The 23,466-nt window shown below is 51.3% G+C and overlaps 1 protein-coding gene across 2 annotated transcripts in view; it reads left to right on the forward strand.

Moving 5' to 3' along the window:
• The window catches only part of SBNO2 (strawberry notch homolog 2), a 56,940-nt gene that overhangs the window by 8,037 nt on the left and 25,437 nt on the right, over positions 1-23,466 (forward strand). The window contains exons 2-4 of one of the 2 annotated variants that reach the window (XM_084499013.1): positions 3,600-3,823; positions 4,859-4,938; positions 10,576-10,699. In XM_084499013.1, the coding sequence (XP_084355139.1) occupies positions 3,698-3,823; positions 4,859-4,938; positions 10,576-10,699 (330 nt within the window). In that variant the 5' untranslated portion in view covers positions 3,600-3,697. Of the gene's footprint in view, positions 1-3,599; positions 3,824-4,858; positions 4,939-10,575; positions 10,700-19,519; positions 19,904-23,466 lie in introns of those variants that run through there. The other variant, XM_084499014.1, reaches the window with a different exon arrangement.

The following is a 23,466-nucleotide window of genomic DNA, read 5'->3' on the forward strand; positions in this document are numbered from 1 at the left end:
ATCTCCTGCAGACCACCAGTGGCATCAGAGAAAAATACGGAGAAAAAGCAGAAAGCAGCCCTGGAAGCTGGAGCAGAAGGCGCCAACGGGGGTGGCTGTGGGGCCGCCCCGATGGGGCTGCGTTGTGTCCCCTCGGTGCTGCTCCTTTCCTGGGTCTCTCCACAGTGGGCTGGAGGTCAAAGTCTGCATTTATGCAACCCCGTTCCCCTGCAATAAACCCTGTGCTTCGGGAGAAAGCCCTTGAATATTTTGAAATCTCCAGCATCCTTTGTGCACGGAGACGCTCGGTAGGCGGGATGTGAACGTGGCTCTGCCCCAGGACTTCATCGGTGGCCCTTTGGGTTTGGGAGATGTTAACACCAGGCAGCCTTTGCTTAAATAACTGCCCTTCAGCATCAGCACCGAGCTCAGGTGTGCGTGGGGCTGGAGAAACCTCCGAGTAGTGCTGCTGCCCCTGCGGCCGTGCCCGTGAGCTGATTGAGGTGGCCTCTAACGAGGCTCCAAGCCTACGAACCCTCTGCAGGCTGCTTTTTGGGAACCCTGCTGCTGCTGTTTGGCCAATAAATCAAGGGGCCTGAGGCCAGTATAACAATATTAATTGGGATGCTGGGGTGCTAGCGAAGTGTTTTTTAGCTGGTTTTGCTCCTGGGCTTATGGACTATAAAGCCCGAGTGTGGATTTTATAGCGTAATAAAAAGAAACACTTCTGGTTGTAAAAGAGCGAGACTGCAGTAAATCTGTGGTGAAATAAAGCCAGAGAGAAGGATCTAGGTGATGCTGTGCCTTTGTAAAGAGCATTTCTTCTGTTAGCAATTAATTAAAACGGGCTGGGTGTTTTGGTAGCTGAATGGTCTTTTCAGGCAGCCTGGAGTTACTTCTGGTGTACAAACCTTACTCTTTGGGGGTGACGTTGTGCCGTGCCCTCCTAGAGAAAATGCACCTGAGGACAGCTTGGTCCTTGTTTTGGCGGAGCAGTCCCACCGAGTTTTTTATTTGCTGGGCTGCAGGAGGAGGCAGAGGCCGAGCAGCCCGGCGAGCCACAGCTCTCGCCCGGCACGGGCTTTTTTGCCAGGTTACAAAACTGTGCGGGTCCCAGGGCGACGGCCTCTTTATCTAAAATAAAAGGGGGAGTGCTTTCTTAAACCACAAAGTGCTCAGCCTCTGGCAAACGATTTAATTCAGCCTGGAAGCCTGCATCTCGTGAAGGCATCTGCGTGCCTGCTGCTTGCTGGAGGAGCCGGCGGCCGATCCTCTGCTCGCTGCCCCAAGTCCCCAAACCCGAGGGTTTCGCCCGGTGCCTTCCCCCCAGGTCGGTGGCAGCCCCACCACCTCCTGCTGCAAGGGGGTCGTCTGCTCCCCTTCACGTGTGAGCCCTGCTCGGAGATGTCCCGACGTGGCTCCAGCCACCCAGAGAAAGAAGTAAACACTCATTTTAATTTTGCTTTCCATGACAAATGCAGAAATAATCCTGGCGGCTGAAAGGTCACTTATTTTTAAAGGGGCTCTGACTCAGAATTGACTTTTCAGAAACTCTCCTCGTAGCAAGGATCTTGTAAATGATCAAAGCTGGTGTGTTTGAAATTGCAGCTTCAGTTCGTGCTACTTAGGTTTTCAGCACCGGTAGCTGGCTCGAGGAGCATCTGCCGGCCACTTTCCTTTGCCGGGCTGTCACGCCGCAGGCTTCTGGTGGCGGCGGTCCTGGAAAGCAGAAGGTGGCCCAGGGAAGTCGCGTGCCTTTCCCTCGGTTTTTGGTTGTGCAGCTTGCTGTTGATGCTCTGTCACGCTGCAGAGAATTTAGCCTCCCCCCAAAGAAACCTTTGTGGCATCTTTTCGTTACTTTGCAGGTGTTGGATGTGATTTTCATTCTGTCCAGCCCTTCGGGATTAGTTTCCCTTGGAGCGTGTCACAGTAGCTGCCCCTCTGGAGCAGGGCAGATGATAACACTCGAACGATTGAATCCATTTAAGAAGCTGAGCATTTACAGCTCACTGGTGGATAAGATCATAGCAGAAATCAGGCGCTGTGCTGTTCTGTGCCCGTGTTGTGGAGCTGTCCTGGCCTCGGAGCATCGTGGAAGCTCACGGTGCCCAAACACCGAGCGTGTGAAAGCCGTGTGATGGTTTGGGAGGTGGTGGGGGTTTCTTCTGGCCGTGTGGTGGTGGTGGGTGAGGTTTGCTTTGTGCTTGTGGCCTGCCCCTGGCCCTGTTGGGCTGTCAGGATGCGCTGGTGCCGTGCCCCGTGTGCTGCGTGGGGGCACGGGCTGCGTCCCAGGCTTGGTGCCCGCGCTCGTCCCCGCTGCTGCTCCTGCCTGGTTGTGACTCCCCGTGCCACTGCAGGTTAAATTCCTTACGAGGCCAAGTTAAACATGCCAGGAGTTACCTCAGAAGCTTCAACCAGGAAATCGCACTGAAGGCGATGTCTGAGCGTGGGGCTGGTCCCTGCCAGGACAGTGATCCTGAAAGCCCATCGTGCTGGCAGCGGGGAGAACGAAAAGCAGCGGGGTAAGCTCTTGTGTTTGAGACCAGCAGCCTTCGTGCTAAAATTGCACCACCCGCTCTGACCTTTGCTGTGCACGGCAGCAGGGAAGAGCATCAGAGCCCACTGCACAACCACCATGAAGCTACCGGAGACATCGGAGTGTGGCGAGATCAGGGACGAGCTGTGCCTCCACCCGGCAAGGTGCTTTGCTCCTGGCTCAGGTGGAACAACCTTCCACCTACGTGGCTCATTTTCATCCTCGAGCAGTGAATCTGTCAGTGAGGATCCTTAATCATCTGCCGGCTGGGAATGGAGGTCGTGGCTACCTGCGAGGCTTCCAGCAGGAGGGCTGGGCTGTGTCGGCCGGTCAGGACTGAAGGTGAACAGCAAACGGCAACAGGCAGGCCAAAAAAAGACATTTTTTCCATGGGTAGCACTGCATAAACTGTACACAGAGAGCTGGGAGTGCTGGCCATGTGTGTTCCCGTCGATGATGCCAGGACTGTTTTGGAGAGAAGGTGCCCCACCGGGGGTCACATTCTTCTGGCTGTGAGAATCGAAGCTGGCAGCCGCCGGGCTGAGTGAAGTGCCTGTGAGCTAATGAGTGCTGATTACTGGTGGCACGTCGGTATCTTACAGGGCTTCGTCTGGCATTCCAGCTGCTTCCTGAGAGCTCAGGCTTGCCAAATTACCTGCTACGGCAGTGTAAGTTGCTGTGAAAATGAGCAGTCTCGGGGAATCGATCAGTTTAGTCAAGAGTTTGCGCAGAAGTTCAGAATCTTTATGTATATTAGAAAATTCCTCGAGCTAAAAACCAGCATTTGGCTGCTGCAGAACTCACGGATGAGTGCGACAACCTGCCAGACTTCGGCAGTGCTTGCAGCGAGGCAGGAGAGAGGTGTTTAGGTTCGCTGTTAGGTGAATTCCAGGTGTGGTGAGATTTGAGAACTGTTTCCCAGGAAAAACCTCTCTTGTTTGGTTAAGAGGCAGCTGGCATCTGCAGCCTGACGCCTGTTTACCGATTCCTTAGCTAGGTTTGATCTTGGCTGTGCTTTCTTTTCCGTGATTCCGTGATTCTTCCCCTCCAGCAGCCTTAACCGTGCGTTTCTTTCCCATCCTAGGACATGGTGCGGGGAGAAGAGCACAGATAAAGAGCCTGCCACCGCTCCCCAGCCCGCTCCCCCTGCCCGGAGGACTTCATGCGGCGGGACCCGGGCTGATGCCCTCAGCACACGCTGCCATGGACGGGGGGAAGAGCTGTCCGCAGCACGAGCACCAGCAGGCGGGCGACGCGCTCTACAGCGTCCCTGCCTTCCGCTCCCAGCTCGCCGTGCCGGCCATGGAGGTGAGGACCCCACAGCAGCACGAGGCTGCCCCGGGGGTGTCCCCGGAGGGGGTCTGGGCAAGGCAGCCCAGCTCGGGAGCCTCATCCCGGTGGGTGTTTGCGGGAGCAGTTTACCAGACTTGCTAGGCAGCTGTCCAGGGGCAGGAGGTATTGATGGCGACTGCAGGAAGGTGGAGGTGACGGCTGTCTGCTTACTGCCCTGGGCGTGGGAGGAGGAAAACAAGGCTGTGATTAAAACGGCACCTCCTTAAAAGCTGGAAGGTGCCAGGCTGCCAGGGAGAGGGATGAAGAGCTTGTGCAGAACGGCAAACTTTGTTTCCCTCTCAGCTTGTCTCTGAGAGATGCTAAATCTGTTACTAGGTCCAGATGTGCCTTTTTTGAGAGTGGCACAGCTGAATAGGGTAGTATTTGTCCCCAAACAGCTTCTAAAATAAGATCAGATCCTTGATGCATTCGTTCTGAAAAGGGCACTAAGCAGACCTTTACCCCAAAATTGCTTATGTGTCCCTGCAGCTCTGTTTGCTTCTAAGTCTTGTTTGAGTTTTGCCACCTCCATGAACATACAGGTTAAAAAAAGGCCTGTCTCACCAAGGGCATCAGACACGAAGTGTTGTTTTGGATACAAAAAAGGACACAAGAAAGAGAAGCTGAGAAATAGATGTGTTCTTTCCATGATGGTACCTGCTGAGCTAAAAGCTTCCCGTAAATGTTGGACACCGTGTAGGTGGGAGGGGGGTGGTGGGAGGTGTTCAGGCATTCACCTGTGCAAGCCAACTTCAAGAGAATTGGGTTGGTGCTCGCTTTCTGCAGAGATTGAAGTTAAAGGGTGACAAAAGGGGAATGGCCCTGTCGTCCTCCAGGGGCAGGAACAGGACAGGAGGCTCAGAAGCTGGCTGTAGTGCTAGGCTACGAGGGGTCGAGAGCCACGTCTGCCGGTGGCAGGCACCGAGGGAGAGAAGTCGAGTTCCTGGCTGAGAGCTGCAGGTGGCTGTGCTGGCCCTCAACCTCTGTAACCGTTCTGGTTTCTGCTTTCAGAATTCCATGCTGGCGGCCGACTCGTGGAGTAACTGCTACCCTGCCTCTTTCCCAACCTCATCTTTCCTAAGTGAAAACCAGTGAGTGCAGTTCTCCTTTATACGGCTCTATGCTCTTGCACACTCCATGATTCAACTGTTTCTTTAGTGCTTTCCTTGTTTACTTTATTTCTCGAACTGATGGGGAAATAATTGCATCACACTCATCTTGTGGCATTTCATAAACTGCTACATATTGGAAAAAGCAGCAAATAGCTTTAAAACAAAACAAAACAAAAAACAACAAAACTTTGATTTCTGGTAAACCTGGTGGCTGCTGTGCGGGAGAAACAGCCTTGCTTTAGCCTGGATTTGTTACACTAATGGAGTTCCTAAACACCCCATTAGCACAATCTAGCTGAACAAATGTCGTGCATCTGGAGCTTTATACAGATGGTGTGGACAAGAGGAAGGCATTACCGGCACCGGGTGGCAGGCTGAAGTTAGAATCTGCAGCCTGGGAGCTGGTGAGATGCTCTTAGCCCACATCTGCTGAAAAAATGTACACAGCCCTAACCATGCAGCACGGAGTTCAAGAGTCATTACTTTTTCCTCTGGTTGTGACTGATACTCTGTGCTGATAAGCTTGTGCACCATGGTGTGAAGTGATGAGAATGGGCTCATGTGAGAAATCGTGGCTTCCTTCGAAGTAAAGCTGCCTGGTGCACAGTGAGGTGCCACGGAGCAGAGCTGTGCCAGGTCTCAAACCTTCGCGTAGTAACAGGGGTCCTGCCCTGGCTGGTGGGAAAATCATCCAGGTTACATGCCTGAAACAGCATTTTTGGAGACTCTTTGTATAATGATAAATGTTGTTCTTCCTTCTTCTCCTTCCCTTTATGATGAACCTCCATCCTGGATGAGAGGGATGGATGCTGGATATGACAGGAGATATTTGGGGGGGACATAAAATGGCCACGTGCTGCCACAGTGACTTGGGCTGGAGCTGTGTTGGGACGGGGAGATGCTGGTTGCTGGGAAGAAGGCCTGAGGCTGCTTCAGGTCGCTGTGAATGCAGGGAGTGGCACAGATGCACAGGATGTGTTTTTATTTAGGTCAGAGGTGGAAGGAAGAAAAGCAAAAGAAAAACAGAACTTGGTATCACGGGCTAGTAACTGTGTTCCAGGTGCCTTAGGAGTTAGTGCAACCTCCTTCCTGAACGGATTTTAGCATCTTCGTGGAGAAGCAGAGATCCATCCCCCTGAGCACTTCGGTTCCAGGCTGGCTGTCAGCAGGACGATCAGCTCCTCTGCTCGGAGCAGTCGGACCCCTGTTATCTCCGAATCAGTTCTGCTTGTTTCTCCTGTGCCTGCTCTGCAGAGGAAGGTAGCCAGCAGCGACAGGGTGAATGCAGGAGGCCGGCTCTTGCTGTCTGACTACCAAGAAGCTGTCCCGCAGGTGCTGAGTGGAGCTCTGCCTTGCTGGTTACTCCCCAAAGTGAGAACTGGAGAGGAGCTATCAGATCAGTTCAGTATCTTTGCTCTTAGCCAGCCCGTCTCTGATTGGAAGAGGGTGTACTTTTTGAGCGTGATTCCTGTAAATTACAGTTTGTGAACCCTCAGGAGAGCTATAACAGAATTTCTGTTTTGCTGCATTGAACCACAAGATTAGATTGTGTTTGTCTATTGTGTTGTGTTTTTTTTTTTTTTCTTTGACTGTTTGTTCTGGTTTTGCCCCTCACTTTTTTCTTGTGTAGCGCTGCTCTTTGCTGTTTGTTTCGACTCTGCTGGAAATGTTATAGCCTCGATCCTGCAAAGACATGCCTCCGTTTAACGCTGATGTAAACTTGTTGACTTTGCCATCGTTACTTTAGGAAAGGAGGCTCCTTGCAGCATTTATTTGCTGGAGAATGGTTTAGTCAAGGCCGCGCCTTTGTCTTCCTGTTTTTCATATCCTGGTAGCCGTAAAAATTACCTTTCAGGTGAAATTTTCCCTATCTGTCTTTCATGAAAAACAAAAGAAGCCTGTCCTTTTTGTATTTGAAAACTGCAGCTGAACTTTTTTAGGAGGGATATTATAGGCTGAGTGTAGAAATCCCAAAAGGGATGGAAACAAAGAGGGGGATTCTAAAGGGAGTCGTAATTAAAGCTACCACACTGTAAGAATAAAAACATCAATAGATGGCATTAGAGTTAGCCCAAGATTCTTCAAAATCCTGGTAGCAGAAGCCTGGCTTGCGAGTGGCTGTGTTTGGACACGGCTTACTCCCCTAGCAAACGGCTTTGTCCCGAGGCAGGTTTTTCCTGTTCCTTTTCAGTAGTTTCATGCTAGAGAATTTCTTTAAAAGATACGAGTGCTCGCCTCTTTGTCTCAGCTTTTCTTAACCCGAAAATGTAAACAGTGGATTAAACTGCTGAAAGAGCAAACGGTGTTCAGGTGCCCTGCAGGGAAGGGCTGGAGCTGGGCTGATTATCCCAGAAGCGCTGGGCTTCCTCCACAGCCTGGGCTCGGGGCACTCCTTGCTTCAGGGAGCTCTGGACCAGGCCTGCTGAGCTGCTGGAAGTGGTGTCACACAGCTACAGAAAGCATTTCTCAAAGCCAGGAGCAAAGATTTCTTGCAGGGTTTCTGAAATGTGCACCTCCCTTCTCTTCTACTGCTTTTGTGCACCTCTCCACTTTACCCCCAGTGAGTGGAGTACTGTGTGCTATAAGGTAAAGTAGGCTTTGAAATCATAAATTCATCTAATGATGGGGAAGAGGAGTGCCTACGTTGATGTGTAGGCAGTGGGTGACCTTGCCAGCCTGCCTCATCACCGGCTGCTCTGAGATGTGGAATGTGCATCTCCGGATGGGAGCCTGCACCATGGGAGCACAGAGCCTGGCTGAAACACCCTAAGGAGATCTGCCCTGAAATCACAGCATGGCCCCAGAGGGGCTTTGAGTGTGTTGGAGGTGTTGCTGAGCAGCTGGCGTGGAGCAGGCACGGTGTCACGGCGGTCTAAGCAAGTGCTGGAGCAACCACGAGCGGTGGCAGGGTGGAGACCCAGCTCCCGGGAGGGACGTGCAGTGGCTCACCTGAGGTGTGGATCCCACTAAGCCTGCCCCCAGTGCGTTCCTCTGGGTCCTGCTGTTGAAGATGGGAGTTTCAGGAAAATTGAAGGAAATGGTCAAATTCTTTTTCAAAAGAACAAGGAAACGAAGTGCCCAACATCTTTCTTTTGGAGTATGTGCAATAGCCCTACCAGGCGACCCGCTGGCTGGACTGACATCAAATGATTTGGGTGAGTCAGATGTCAGTTCAGGTTTGCCTTGTACCAAACTGTTCCACTGCTTCTATATTTAGAGTGGGTGGCAGCAAAAACCAGCAGCCTTGCTCTTTAAAGCAATTGTCTGAACTTGATATAATCCAAAGATGCTCCCCACCCAGCTCGTGATGTCCCAGAAAGATGAAAGAATTTCTGAGCCCTTATTCCTTCCAGGAGGGTAGGAAGCAGCTCTGCAGCAAGACTGATGATGTTTGTTGGCTTCTAAACACCGTGCACCTTCACGGACCTGCCTTTACGTTCCCCTTGACTGCTTCAAGAGGCAACCTCCATGCGAATTGGTGCCCGACAGGGGCTGATGTAGGGCTTGCACCCAGAGTAGCTTCCATGGGGCACTTTGCTGGTAACCAAATCCCGGAGAGGGCTGGACAGGGCAATCTTCCTGTGAGGCTGTTCTCACATGCTGGCCTTGGCAGCGCAGCGAGGTTCCTTACTCGATTCTTGCTGTTAACACTGGTTTTTGCAGTCTGATCCAAGCCAATCTGCCAGTGGCTTTATGCCAGCTCTTCAGACGAGGGAGGGTGGCTTCTGAGTTTGTGATGGAGGAAAAAAAAAAAAAAAAAAAAGGCAGAGCACAGTACCAAAGGTACTAAAAGGGTGGTGGGAAATGCTGCGTGCTTAGTGGCTTTCCCAAGAGGGTCTCAGAGCAGTGAACCGGATTCCTGTTAGCCTTTATTTCAGGCCTCCACAAGAAGAAAGGCACCTCTCATTCCCAGCTTTGAAACCCAGATTAAAGGAGGCAAAGCAGCACGCCAGTGCTGGTCATGGCACAGCAGTTCCAGCCGGGGAGGCCGGGGCTGGCTTGGTTTGGTTTCCTTCCCGTTACCTTAGCTGACTTCTGGCCAGCCCCACGAGGCACTGGTGGAATGGGAGGCGATGGTAATTTTTCTGGTAAAAATAGTTTTCCCTATTCCTGGTTAGTTCGTTAAGCGCTGGCCAAGCTCTGTCCTTGTGCAAGGGAGAGAGGGAGACCGCAGCAGCTTCAGGCTGAAAGCAGCCCAATGAGCCGTTCCTGTACACAAATACATTAATTCCCAGAAACTGTACCCAGATTTTAATTTGGCTGAATAGATTGAGGAGCCACGAGGCAGCGTTAACTTGCCGGATCTGTTACGTGCAAGGGTGCTAAACCCAACGCTGCTTTTTGAGGGTGTTATCTTTACGACGCAAAGAAAAAACAGGAGATAACCTAAATCCATATGTAAATGTGAGGCACGGCGTATGAATGAGCTGCTGGCCACACACGGTGTTTTAATTGCTTAGTAATATTCTGGTGGCATAGTCACTCCCCAGCTCTGCTCCTGGATGCTAGTCCTTTTTAAATTTTGCTTCTCCCTCCTCACACTGCCCTGCTGAGGCTGGTTGCTGTGGCTTCTGTGAGCTTGGCACTGCCAAGAGCAGGCAGCTCGGCCGAACCGTTCCGGTGGCTCCGGCACCAAAACGTGTTGGGTAGCGATTGCCCAAGCGGCGTGAGTGCACAGCCCTTACGGGAAAGATTACGAAGCACATTCCTTGCTCCTGCAGGAGAGGGAAAGGCTCGCGTGTGTAATAGCAAAACCAGAAGGCAGCCTGAGCGCGGGCCAGAGGCTGCCCCTGGGAAGGAGGAAGGGAATTGCTCTTGTGCAATCCGTACCTACCCGCTGCTCGCAGGACGCCAGGGGAGGGAGCGTGAGGAAGTGCTGGCGTGTGCCCTGCCCAGCAGGGAGGAATCGGAAGACCTCTGCCTTTTCTCACTTGTTAGTGCAGTTGAGATTTTGCTTTGTTACTGGGCGCAATCAGCTCCATCCAGAATCCATCCCTGTCCGGGCTAACCGTTCTGTCTGGCCGTGCGTGTCCCTAACCCTCCTGTCTCTGTCTCTAAGCTGAGCTCTGTGGCTGATGTGAAGCTCTCTGCCAGGGGTGTACAACGGGGGCTCTTCTCTTTCTAAATCTGCAAGCTCCTGCTTTGCAGTTTTGTGACCCGAAGGAGCATTCGGGTGTGATATTTCCCTGCAACTCGATGCTTGTCCTTACGCAGTGTGATTGTCAGGTTCCATCACACCTGTTAAACGCCTGGCACTGGGACATCATCAGGCTTATTTTGCTTTGTTGTCAGGACTGAAATATTATTTAGTCCTGCGGATTAATATTTTTTCTGTGAAATCCTTCCCAGTTTACACAAATCGCTGAGAATTCAATTTTTTATCTTAACGCAGCTCTCCAGATTCTTGTGCTCCTGAGTCTGGGAAGTAGGATGCAACTTGGAGCTGTCTTATTTTGCCATGCATTTATCTCTTCTGGGTACACACCCCTTTCTAAAATCAATCTCTTGTATGTGTCATCCTGTAATTGACCCTTCACCGCTGATGCTGGAGTCTGAAGCAACCTGAGGAGTACTCAGAACTGCCAGGAAATAACTGCTTTTCCCATTTCCTTACAGGCAATATTTTAATTCCCCTCACGATTTTTATATGAATTCCATCAGCAGACAACATTTCTTGGATACAAACTATGCATCTGTGGAGCCCACTGACTTCTTACCAAAAAATGGTGATTTTCCTCAGGTGAGTACATAGCTACTGATGGCTTTGGGGAAGAACTGTACTTCTGTGGCGATGGGTTTTGTTTTTCAGGGTTGTGGTAGAGAGGGGAAAGGAAAAGGCCAGCAGTGTCTTAAATTTGTCTGGCATCATATAGGATTTGCACACAATTGGGGTAAATTCTGCTAGCAGCAATTCAGAAGCTATCCATTGTCTTGGTAGGAGCTTCCCTGTGCTAAGATTGCTTCTGGCTTTTAAAATTATATTTAATACTGAAAGCACATGGGAGCATCCTGTTTGCAGGAGGGTGTAGGTAAGTGTGAATGTGAGAATGCTTCAGTCAGTTAATTCATTTGTCTCCTAAAACTTTCTTCACTTACACATATTGCACTTGCTTTACAAGTGGTGGATTCCTGAGCAGTGAATGTTTAAGGGCTGCATCAGCTCAGTGCCTAACGAACTGAGGTTTGAGCCTGTTCCTGTTTTTTTTTTTCTTCAATGTTGGTGAAGTGTGGGAGTCAGTCTCCCTAGTTCATTTGGTATCCCTAGGGACCAGCAGGCATCCTCACCTCGGGGATCCCTCTGGGCTGGAAGATCTTTTCGTAGAGTTTTTGAAGTGCTTCACTTGCTTTTAGCAACATCTTCTGGTGAGATCAGTCAGTGGAGACTGGAAAGTGCAGCTTCTGTGGCAGCTGACTTGAAATAAAGAAGGGACTACCTACATCCTTTCTGGGAGTTAATATAGATGTTATCGGTGTCTGTGCGTGTTCTTTGCAGTATGTTTTTTACACCCAGTGTCTGAAGATGTGTAGTGAGTGAAACTGTAGAAAGTTACCCTGCTCTGACCTATCGAGGCAACAGCCAAACTGAACAAACTCTGTAGTCCCGGCCCTCCCACCTCCGTAAGTTACTGCACTGATTATTGGGGAAGCAGATAATGTGCTGGATGCAGTCCAGCGTCCTCCCTCAGGTAGTCAAAGGGCACAGCCTGCTGTGCTTCCAGAACTTCAAAGCAGCAGCCGAGGGATGTGGCAGAGCTGCGGAGTGCCCTTCGCTGCCAGCCCCTGGCCTGTGACCTGAACACGGCTCTGCCTCCAGGCACAAAACGTGAGAAGGGGCAGAGCTGGTGGTTACTGGTTAATTGATCAGACAATGCAATGAGGAGCTTATGTGAAAAAATTCAGGGTAATTTTTGTATACTTAAGGTCTCCTAATGAGATTTTATCAGCAGGCTGGCTGGGGGCTCAGCAGTTGCTGACAGATTGGACCTCACAGCCTCAAAGGTGCCCAGGGGATTTCAAAGGAACCTTTCAGGTGTGCAGAACCACGGGCTGCGTTCAGAATCTCCATCTATGTTATCTACAAGTCAAATCAGTTTCATGAAAAGTACTCTTTTTTTTTTTTTTTTCTGGTCACACAAAAGCTTACCAGCAGAGCCAGGCTTCCTCTGCGTGTGGGAAGCAGCTAATCTGAACATCGCAGTTGTCTGCCCCAGGTCTGTGCCTCGGCGTGGCAGATAAGCCCAGCAGTGCTGTTGGGGTGTGTATGCAGTGGAGCTGTTGGGTTCCAACCCCTTCTGCATCCAGGTGAAGATGGACCCTTCTAGATCTTCGCTCTTAATTCTAGCCGAGCCCTGCAGCGCAGCACTAAGTTGCTGGGACCAGCAGAAAGGAGACGTGAGGATAAACTGGGGCAGTATGCATGTGCTTTGGGCTGGCATCGTGCTTTGATACATCAAGAAATGCTTCCGTAGGCCCCAGTAAGCTCCTGTGAGCTTTTGAATGCTTTTTTTTTCTGACTGCCGAATGTCAAGACACGTGTATAAACAGAAACTCTTTCCTTTGTAATCTCTGTTCCTCCTGCATGATTCATTGAGATGCCTCAGCTTCTTGCTGTGCAGTGGATGCAGTGTCACGAACGTTGGATTATGCTGCTGAATTGATTCAGCAGGGAAGAGCAGCTTGACTGTAAAGAACTTTATTCAGAAATACAGCACGAAATACATTTATAGCAGTAGAAAACAGCAATTTGATGCCTTTCCCCTCTTCTTGAGGGAGATGGGCTAATTCCTGCTGAGTTTTTTTTCTTGGCAAGCCCAGAGAGAGGTTTCAAACCTCCTTGGGGGTCTGATTTCTGCAGGTTTGGTTATATACATGCTGGGGATTCGAGCCCTTTGAGGTAAGCCACTGGTGTGGTAACCCAAATTCAGCTCCTTGAGCAGAGCTGCGACTCGCCCGCCGCCACCAGGAGCTGTTGCTGACCAGAGTCTTCTGACTGGATAAAACCAGATAAGTAAATGAATTATAAAAGCATTGATCCTGGCCTCCTGCAGAATTAATTGTGGGAGGAACAAGGCAGAAATGTGATCTCCTCAACCTGTGCGAGCCATTTAGCAGGCTGCGATGGGAAGAGGGAGCCGGGACCTCTCCGCAGGTCTGGTGTAGCTTTGTTGATGGGTTTGATGGGAAAGGGGCTTTATTACTTCTTTAACTCGCACACTTTCTAGTATCTAAGCGGTGGATCAGCTTCCTTCCCCTGCTGCGTGCGGAAATCGATCTCTGCCAGCTTGAGAAGAGCAGATTTTGGAGATCCTTTGTGAAAAGGAGAAGCCGAGCTGCTGTGAGACTGCACCCGTCACAACGTGCCTGCAAAAGTTCTTTAGATTCAAGAAAGGGAATGCAGTGCCCATCTCTGAATCCATCGCAGCCAAGCCAGTTCTTTTGCTGTGCTGTTGCAGCACACGGAGCAGGCAGTGCCCCGTAGGGTCACACAAGGATCCCCATTTTAGGGGTGTTCTTCAGTCCTGCTCGGTGGCTCTCTGTAAGCCCGTGCGCTGAGCGTTACTGCCTGGGACTTTCTGGAGATTCCCACAGATAACCCAAGGCAGCGATGTGTCACCCTGTGTGCTCTGAAACCGAGAAACACTGAACAAGATTTTTGTTAGAGCTTTGTTTTCCAATATGAAACTGCTCTGATCTAGTTAGCGTTTGAGAAGAGCGGCGTCTGTCTGGGGCTGCCGCAGCGCAGACGGACGTGTGCTTGCCAGGTGCCCAGGGTGACAGTGCCCGCTAATGTGAAATAACACAAATTTTGTGCTCTTCTGTCTCCCGAAGAGGCGTTTTAGTCTCAGCCAACCTCCAGCTCAGGCTGCTTGCCATGCTGAAGCGTGGAGCCAGAGCAGCCTTTGGCTCTTGTCGCCTTTGAGTTTTTTGGTGGGGTTTGCTGCAAGTGCTCTGACATGTTAGCGTGTGGTAAGCACTAATGTGGAAATAGGTTGATATAACCTAGGGCTCTCTAAGCTGCTAGTCATTCCAGAGAAAAGCTGATGCCTTTTTATAGGAGCCAGAATTGGAGCTTGGATCTCATAGAGCGGGCAATTAACTGGAGGCAGTGGCATCCATCTGGAGTCATCCGGGAATGTCCTGGAGCCTTTCCATCCCTTGCTTCAGCAGTATTTTCCACTTTACTGATTTCCTGCTGTCCCAGATGCCAAACTGTTAAATATTAACAATCTGCATGGAAAGCTGAAACATGCCATTCAGAAGGTGTGGGAGCAGCTTGGGTGGCTGTATATTTTCAGGTGACTATGTAGGAAAGTACCTGTCTTTTCTGTACTTGCCTGGTGTGGTGGCAGGAGTGGTAAGTCCCACGAAACATTGTGCTGTTATGACCATGCCAGACTAAGGACTGAAACCAGAGAGAGAACATGAAGAGTTTGCACGCTTTGGTAAGAGATTCCTGATTAAATCTGTGGTCACTGAGCAGCCGAGATAAATCGGGTGCTTATGTGAGAACCTCGGCTGTCCTCACACATGAGCACAGTTTATTCTCTTGACTTTGTTCAGATACCAGAATCCAGCCTGTGACAGCGAGCCCAGCTGTGCTACTGAGCCGTACCCCAGGTGACAGCACTGGATGTGCCTGCACACAGCCTGTGTGTCCCTGCGTGCAGCCCGGCAGTGCTGGGCTTTCTGCACGCTGTCCTGGGGGGCCAGAGGAAGGGAAACGTCATCTCTGATGTGGGGTGAAGCTTTGGGATCCTGTGTGTGACCTGATGGTGAGCTGGTGCACGCTGTGTCCTGCGGCTGTTCGGGGCTGCTCCAGCCCAGACCCGGGCTGCAGAGGCAGTTTCTCTTTGAAGAGCTTTCCGGGGATGCACGTGATGCTGAAAATGGATTTGAAAGGTCTAAAGAGCAGATGCCTACTGATTCGGTCGAGGTGTTTGTGCAGTGAGCACTTCCTGCTGCTGGTGGTGGTGGTGATCTGAGGATTGTTCGTGTGACCGAGGGCTTGAGGAACCGACCCAGGGGTGCAGAGAGTGGGAGGCTCAACTTAATTCCTCCAGCGCTGCCGTCTGAGTCCCCGTCTTCGCTCCCTGTTTTGTCTCAGAGCTCCTCAGTCTGCTCCTCAGAACGCAGACCGCTGGCCCGATGGTGCCATCAGAGGGAGTTGCCACACTTCTTAATTGCTCTGGGAATTTCTTCTTGGTTGAATCATTCACCACTGGCACTGGGGTCTGGTGAGCAGCCCTTTCTGTGTATCGCAGCAGCCCCAGTAAATGCCTGCTGCTTGTTGGAAAAGATGCTTCATGTGCGTGGCCAGAGCAGCCGAATGGGGACTCGTTTCCTCCCCAGTATTTTTGTTTTTTTGGCTTGCTCTTGGGTGATTCATCCTTGCCGGTCTGCTGGCATTCTTTGTGTAAACAAGTGGCTTAAATTAAGGTTTAGAAAATAGTTACGAGGCCATCTTGGAGGCTGATAGCACTTCTCGATCTTGGGAACTGTTGTCTTCAGCCAGAGCCTTGCTCAGGCCTTGTGGTGTCGTCATCTTACAGAAAAAGTCCTCTGACTGCACACACATCCTTAGAAATCAAACCCTAGAGGAGATTCATGACTTGGGCTGCCCCCGCTCCCCTCCCTGCCTGCTTTTTGCTCCTCTGGCCTCACAGCCTGCGGGCTGGAGGTGCCGCTGAGCCCCCTGCTGATGTGTTGCGAAGGCATTTCTATCACAGCGGCGTTATCTCGTCGCTGCTCGGAGCTGTTGGTTGCCACAACAGAGCGCTAAATCCGGGAAGTTTCAGTTCGTGCCCTGGCATCTGGTGTCCCCGGGCCAGTGCCCGTTAACCGCGGCCCGTTAACGGGTCGAGCCGTTTGCAGGGTGCTGTAAGGTGCAGCCAAAGCCTCGTGGGATCCCTTTCTGACAGCTCGTGGCGTGTGGGGGCTCTTGGCCACGCGTTAACCATACACCAGCCCTCCTCCTGCTACCACCCCCTTGCAATCTCCTATTAATCTTGCTTGTTAAAGGAAGGGGGGAATTAACCTGCTCTTAAACAAAAGTATTAATTTTTAAAAGTGCTTCAGCGCGCAGAGCTGTGGTGATTTAAGAGAAATCAATGCACCAGTTATTAAATTATAAGAAGGACTCGGTTCTGACCGAGATGAAGAGTTTCCTGGAATAAGAAACCACCTGGAATTTCCTATCGCTGTCCTGGAGTGCTGTCTATGGGGAATACAGAGAGTGAAATCAATTAGCAGCCAATTAATGGGCTCTGGTGCCTCGGAAGCACTGTGAACAAGGTGCTGTACACGCTCACCTCTTTGTTTTCATACTCGGGGCTGGGCTTCTGGCCTGACTTAATTACTCCTGAAAAACTCTCCCGGTGAGGTGCCTAACACCGGGTGCCGTGGTTTGGAGAAGCAGAGGTGGGGGTTAGGGCAGTGCCTGACCCGCTTAAGGTGAGCGTGGCTCTGCCGCGCTGGGGCCGCGGCATGGTGTTTGCTGCTGGCACGGGCTGGGTGGCTCCCCTCCTGCAGGGTGCCTGGGTGATTCCACAGCAGATAGCACCACGAGGTGATCCGCCAGCAAAGGGCTGAGCACCAGCCTGGGCTCCCAGCTCAGAGCCGTGCTGGCGCTGCTTTCCTTCACCTCCTCGTGCACCGACGGTGTCAGCAGGGGCAGGGGTTTGGCTGCCTCCTCTCCTCATCGTCGGGTGAGCTTTAGGAGTAAATCTGCCTCCTCCATATCTAAAAGGAGCTCTTGGGGTATCTCGGGTGGAGATAGCCGTGGTTAAGGGTGAGTAATTCTGCTTTTGGGACCTCATTTGCTGCCAGCCCTGCGAAGGGGTGCGAGGGCCTGGAGGAGGACCTGGCTCAGATGCCTCCTCCCTTCCAGGCTTGTTCGTTTTCATCTGCTTTGCTGGCTTCTAATGCTGCTGTGCCCACCTTCTAGGCAGGAGAGAAGGCATGGGAGGCAACAGAAAACTGCCCTCTGAAATTCTTGGCAAGCCCTGCTCTCTGCCTCCTTCCCTTCATAAAGCTAGCAAAAGCGGGAAAAGCACTGGTCTGAAACACGGAGTGCTCTTGAAAAATGCTGGTAATATAATTTAATAGCAGACCACTGGGAGATGTATTAAAATAGATGCTTTAATTCAAAGCAGAGTTGGTCTGAGTCAGCCTGATGGAGCGAGTTTCCCTGTCTCCAGTTGTGCTGGTGGTGGCTGCGTGTCCTCCGGGTACCACACTGAGGCCTCTGTTCCGAGGGGCTGCCTCGAATGCTCTTTCAGACACCCCTCACTTCTGCAAATTGTCCCTAACGCCACTGGTCCTAGCACGGCAGTCACCGTGAGAAGTTTGCCTCCAACACGAATGGTTTCTTCATTTTTTATTTCCCTGGTCTCATGTTATTGTTATTTTTAAATATCCTCTTTGCTGCTCGAACTGCCCTCCAGCACGTGAAGCTGCCGGTTTGCAGCACCTTTAGGCAGCGAAGTGCTGCAGGAAATTCAGCCCCAAAACCTTTGGTCGGGACAGCCACGAGCCCCCAGCCCTCCTGATCAGAGGCACTATCCCACATCGATCTGTGCTCTGCTTTCCTAGAAGTTCAGCGCATGCTTTCAGGAAACCATCAGCACGTTCAGGAAGCTGCCTGGTAGGTCGGTGATTAAAAGGCAGTGGCTGATTACCTGTGCAGATGACCCCACGGGGTAACTGCGGGGGGTTAACGTGGCGGTTTCTGCAGGATGCCGGTAAGCCGAGCTGGTGGTGTGAGCCCTTCCCTGCCCCGATTGTCTGCAGGCACGTTCACAAATTGATTGTGGAGAGGGGAAATGCCGTGGCATGCCTTCTCCCCTAGGAAGGGTTCTTAAAATACCGGGTGGTGGTTTTTCAGTGGGTATCTCATCTCCTGTGATTATATTGCTGTGGTATTGCAAAATCAATTTGGCAGTCCCGGTATCTACGGCGATGTCACCTGTCTTCCTTTTGATGTCCCAGGTTTGTTGCCTGCATTTTGCCCCATTTTTCTACTAATAGAAAAGGAAGAAGAAAGAAGTCACCTGCTTTTTAAAGGCTACAGAAATAACAAGACCTTAGTCTTAGGCAGACATTGGTGGTGTAATCCAGGTCACACCACGAGTCAGTCACCAGCAAGTCGCTAATTAAGACGTTTCAGAAATGTATTTGGTCTCCTCGCTTCCAACGTACCATTAAAGCACCTGTCCCGAGCTCCAGGGCACTACCAGCTGCTCAAAGACAATCAGAGTCAGCTACAACAGCAGTGAAAGCCTGCTGCCTTCCTCCACCCCAAAGCAGCTGCCCACAGAAACCAAGCGCTTCGTTTTCACCCCGGTTCCTGCAGTCGCACAGCACCGCGCTGTGCCCCAGGAGCTCCACAGTGCCTGGGGAAGGGCTTTTTGCTTTCCCTTTTGCTTTTTTCTCTCCCTTTTGCTTCTCGGGAAGGGGTGGAACCTGTGGACTGGGCGGTTGGTCTGATGGAACCTGGATCCTCGTGGCTGAGGGTTATTGGTGTGTTCACCCCTGCGGGCCCCAGCTGCCCTGTTTGCAAGGGCCGCATCCTGCAGGTGCTGTTGCAGCCCTGGGGGCCGTGTGCTTTTCTCACAGGGGTCTCCAAGGGCAGTGCTCGCTCCTCATCCCATGGCACGAAGCAAAACCACCACCCTGCTCGCTTCCCTGGGGTCTCAGAGGGGCTGTGAAGCTCCGCACGTTGTCCTCAGGCGCTGCTCTCAGCTCCTGCTGGGGGCTTTGCTGCCTTTTCTTGCTGAACTTCTGGTTTTTGCCGAGTGCCTCGCACCCTCTCGCACCATGGGGTTTTCCAGCAGCCCTGGGCACGGAGCCCCAGCAGCCCTCGTGGCAGCGGTGACAGCGGCACCAGGGTGCTGCTGCTGGCTGCGCTGGGGAGAGCTCACGGGGAGCTTCTGCACCAAAACCTGGCAGGGAAGTTTTAGTTTTTCTGCAGGGCAGCACTTGGGCAAAGTCACTTCTCCTCCCATCTCTGGCTGCAGTGGAGCAGACTCCTTAAACTGGCGGTGAATGGAGCCCTTCCAGCTGACCCCTTTCTGTGCCTTTCTTTTCCCCACCAGAAATTTTGCTCCCCATCCCCATTTTTATTTTAACCAAAACTTTAGAATAAGCTTTAAAAGGGAAGCCCTTGGGAAAAGAAGGCAGGGGTTGTGGGCACAGAGGTAGCAGCGATGTGCAGCAGGGAGGCAGCGCGCCCCTGCCCATTTTCTAATCGTGGGAGTTGGGGTGGGGCAGATCCTGAAGACAAAAGAAAGCACATGGCTCCTTATTTAAGAAAAAGGAAAGGAAAAGGTGCTGCTCGGGACCTTTTCAGCTTCATTGTGTCACCTTGAGCCCCCCAAAACCCCTTGGGGCAGGAGGTTCTGGGGTGTTTTCTGTGCTTGGGGAAGGGGCCGAGGTGGCAGCGGGTGGCCGTGTCCCTGCAGGGCCAGGTCCTGCCCGGGTCCGCCGGCGCTGCCGCGGAGCGCAGCTTTGTTTACAGTGCATCTGTGGTTGAATTACACCACATACAGTAATTCTCATCGCACTGCCAGTAATTTCACTGACTTACCAAGCAGGCATCATTTCCTGAAAGTCAGCCCTCATACTTAGAGGAAGTAAGAGCACTCTCCTTCATGACTAAACAGCATATGCAAATTTCCACGGGCTTAGGACAGACGCACTGGATGGCTGTCCTTTTTTCCTCCATTTTCACTCCTTTCTTCTGCATGTTAATTTTTAAAAACCCTTGATGAGCTCTCTTTCTGGCCGTTGCTGCTGTCGCTGTCATGAATGAAGACCTTCCTGCACTGCACACTGAGAAAGCTCGCCGTCCTGCTTCAGCCGTGTCCTGCGCTGCCGACAGCACACTGCATGCTGCTTTAAAATGTCCGAAATGCAGTTCTGGCTAAAGTTCCGATCCCTGTTCAAGGTAATGCTGGATCGATTTATTTTTTTCTCTTCCTTGGAATTCCTGGCTTGTGTTTTGTTTGGGTTGTCCCTCCGGGCTTGCATGTCCCTTAGTTTTGTTTTTTTTTTTGCCACGGCAGCGGAGTTTTAGGGGAACGCTGCGTGGTGCCAGGCAGCGAGGGCAGATTTGCCGTGTTGGAGATGGGATTTGTGCCTCTCTGAAACGTGCGTGCGTTACTTGGAGCCTGCTCCTGTCGGTTTGGGCTTGTTTACTGTGAAACTTGGAGGAAAAGGGGCTGTGTGGAGAATTGATCTGCGTGTTTATGTAGCTGTAATGGCTTTCAGGAATTTTATTTTTAAACCAGATGCTGTGTACAGAAAAGCAAGGGAAATGCTTGCAAGACAGAGCACTGAACCCTTGAGATAGCAAGTGTATTGCCCCATATTTATAGACTTTGGGTTTTGGCAGCTAAAAGATTTCCTTTTAATGATTGATAGCTTACATTGTAGCTGTTAATTTTCTTATTCTGTTTTATCTGAAACCTAGCTTGGTTAACCTGTGATTGCTGAGAACCCAAACCTTTCTCGTCTGGCACTCCTTCGATCGTGTCTGTGTATTTACATGTGCCTGTGTCTATCTGATTTCTTTTGAAGCTCCTATCAGCTGGAGCAAGCAATCAGTAGCTGCTGTACAGGAGGGATATTTGTTTCCTCTGTGTCCGGATCGTTCTGGATTGTGAGCAAATAAACCATTTATAGTGAGGGCTTCATGGCCAAAATTATTTTTAGGATGCATACTGCTTCTGTATTTAGGCTTCACCTGTTCTTTCGGTATTTTTAACAAAGACTTTGCTTTGACTAAAGGAGCTGGGCTTGATCTAGTGGTTGGGAGAAAGGGGTTAAGTGTTTGTATTGTTTTATTACCCCAATGTTTTCTAGGGAATTTATTCTTGTCTCTGCTAACCTCTGGTTTGAGGTAACGATAGAAACTTGTGCCGTAGCAGCATCGGTTGGCAATTATTTTGCATTCAATTTAGAAGTTCAGCAAATTATCGTTATCATTGATTTATTGAGCTACTCGCTAGAGCGTCTCCTGGTATGGAGCTCAGACAGTGATTTGTGATCATCTGTCTGCTGCTCTGGTTTATTGATCGTATTAGAATACGATGGACAGAAGTGCTGGCGAGCCCCACGGCCACCAGCTGCGCGTAGCCTCTGCGTCGGCCGCTGTTGACCCCTGATAAAATTCTCCATTAAGCGGTCACCCTGCTGTAAAGGAATCGCCCTGTCACCGCCTTATGATGTGCTGCTGTGACTCCATCCCTGACACGAGCAGTTAGTTCTGAGCTGCTTCCATGAGAGCAGCCCTCGAGGTCTCTGTGTCCAGCCTCCTGCGACAGGAGAAATGGGGAAAAGTCTGCGCTGAATGCCGCGGGGCAGGGCTCGGCGCCCTCAGCTCGGGCGTTTGTGTCCTGGCACGGAGGAGCACGAGAATCATAAAATCAGAGAATCACAGAGGCTGGAAAAGACCTTTAAGATCTCTCGGTCACGGAGCAGGTATGGGAGATGGGAGGTGAAGGTGGCCTCTGCCGCTAACTCTTGTGCCAAGGGCGATCTGCGGCGTGCGGGCTGGATTTTGGTTGGCTGTGCAAAATGGGAAAGGGGAAAAAAATAAAGCCCACCCCAAATAGATAGGGCCTAATTTCAAGAATCAGTCATTCACAGAGGATTGCTGTGGATTATCATTTGAAATAAAGATCCAGCCTCGCAGGATAACTTCCTTCTGTTACAGCAATTACATCTACACTGAGACATAAAATAAGCGCTACTGCTATGAAATCCTCTTATTTCTAAGGAGGAAAAAAAAAAAAAAAAAGCTCTTACTAATCAGCCTTAAGCAGGGATGAAATAACTCACTCCAAATCCTGAAGCCAGCCATGTCCCCGGAGCGATCCCTTCTCGAGCACATCGGAGGTTTGGGACCACGCATCGGGGTGCCAGCGGCGTTGTGCCCCTGGGAAGGGGTGGTTTTGGGCTCCCTGTTTCAGTGCTGGAGATTTGGGTGGTGATCCATCCCCTCCTGCGAGGCCTGGTGACTCCAATTTGCTCCACATAAGCCTGTGGAGTCATTAGTCAAGGCATGGTTTGCAATGACACGGATCGTAGCTATCAGCATGTCATTAAATTAATTACACCGCGTTTGGTAGTTAAACAAGGCTAATTTGTTGGGGCTGCGCTGGGAGCTCTGCGGGGCAGGGATCTGGCACGTTACGAGTTTTAGTGCTCTGTAGGTAATTCTGTAATGGGGTAAGACAAACAGGAGGCTCTGAAAGCCTGTGACTAATGCCTTGTCATACTGCAAGGGGACGGACTCGTTGAAATCTTTTCCAGGGCTGGTTTTATCTCCCTCTGACTTGCAGGCTGAATTCCTCTTCTTTATTTCAGGCCAGGGAGCGGGGCTGGAGCTGTCACAGGGCTTGTGTGGGGCCAGCAGGGAGCCAGGGAGCGCGGTGCTGGGCTGCCTCGGGCTCTTACAGCTCACCCCGACGCTGTCCCAGCCTGGCGCGTCCCCCTCTGATGCTCCTGGAGTGAGGTGTTGTCTGGTTCCACCTGGCAGAATTTTTTGGAATGAATGAAAAACCAACCCCATCCTGCCCCTGAATTTTGAGCCTGAGAACGGGAAGAAAAGTTGCTCCGAAATCATTTATTTCCAGCCTTGGTGTGTGTGTGCTGCTGTCTCTTAAAAACCTCTGATTCCGGGTAAACCCTAAAATAGCTGCCAAAATACCGAGAGTAAGAGCTGCACGGGAAGCGCTGCCCGGCTGTCGATGGGCAGGGAGTGCCCTGCGTGGAGCACAGCCTAACAAACAGCCCTTTCTCCTCGAGCCCTTGGGTCTCCCCAGTTGATATTTGATGAATCGGAGGTTTACACGACTCTCCTGCAGTCTCTCTTGTTGCCTGCCTTTGTTGCAGCTGCCAGCTCCTGCACCTACGGCTTCAGAGCAGCGACTGACTTCTCGGGGGCCAAACGTGGCTGGCAAGGAGGTGAAAGGAACATGTCCTGATGGCTTTAAACACTGCAAACACCTAACTTTTGATAGCAGGCAGGAGAGAGCCTGCCCCAGCCCTTGGCCAGAAGCCCTGAGGAATAACACAAGCAGGCTCAGCTGCTCCTGATTTTGTCAGGCAGGGCTAAGTGACTTTTAAAATCGTTGGCTGCCTTTCTGCTTTGTAGTAGGAAATGGCCTTTAACTGGAAATGAACAGTGATTTCTGCTCGTATCTGACACCGTGGCTCTCCTGGCAGCCGTGCTGCGGTATTATCACGCTGGTTTGGCTCTCGGCGTGGCGAAGGAAGCCCCTCAGGGAGCAGCACACAAACTTTTTCTGCCAGTCCGAACGTGGTGTGTGATGTGCCGGGGAGCTGAGCTGGCGTGGTGCAGTCAGGAAGGTGCAGTGATCTGTGCCGGAGTTTGAGGGCGGAAGGGAAAAGTGCTTCTGGCTGTCGGTTCTTGCCACCTGAAATTGGCAAAGCCAAATGAGGAGTTGATGGTGGGGAGGGGACTGAGGGCACTTTGTGATCTGG

The sequence above is a fragment of the Aythya ferina genome (genome assembly GCF_964211825.1).
Source record: "Aythya ferina genome assembly, chromosome: 26".
Lineage (NCBI taxonomy): Eukaryota > Metazoa > Chordata > Aves > Anseriformes > Anatidae > Aythya > Aythya ferina.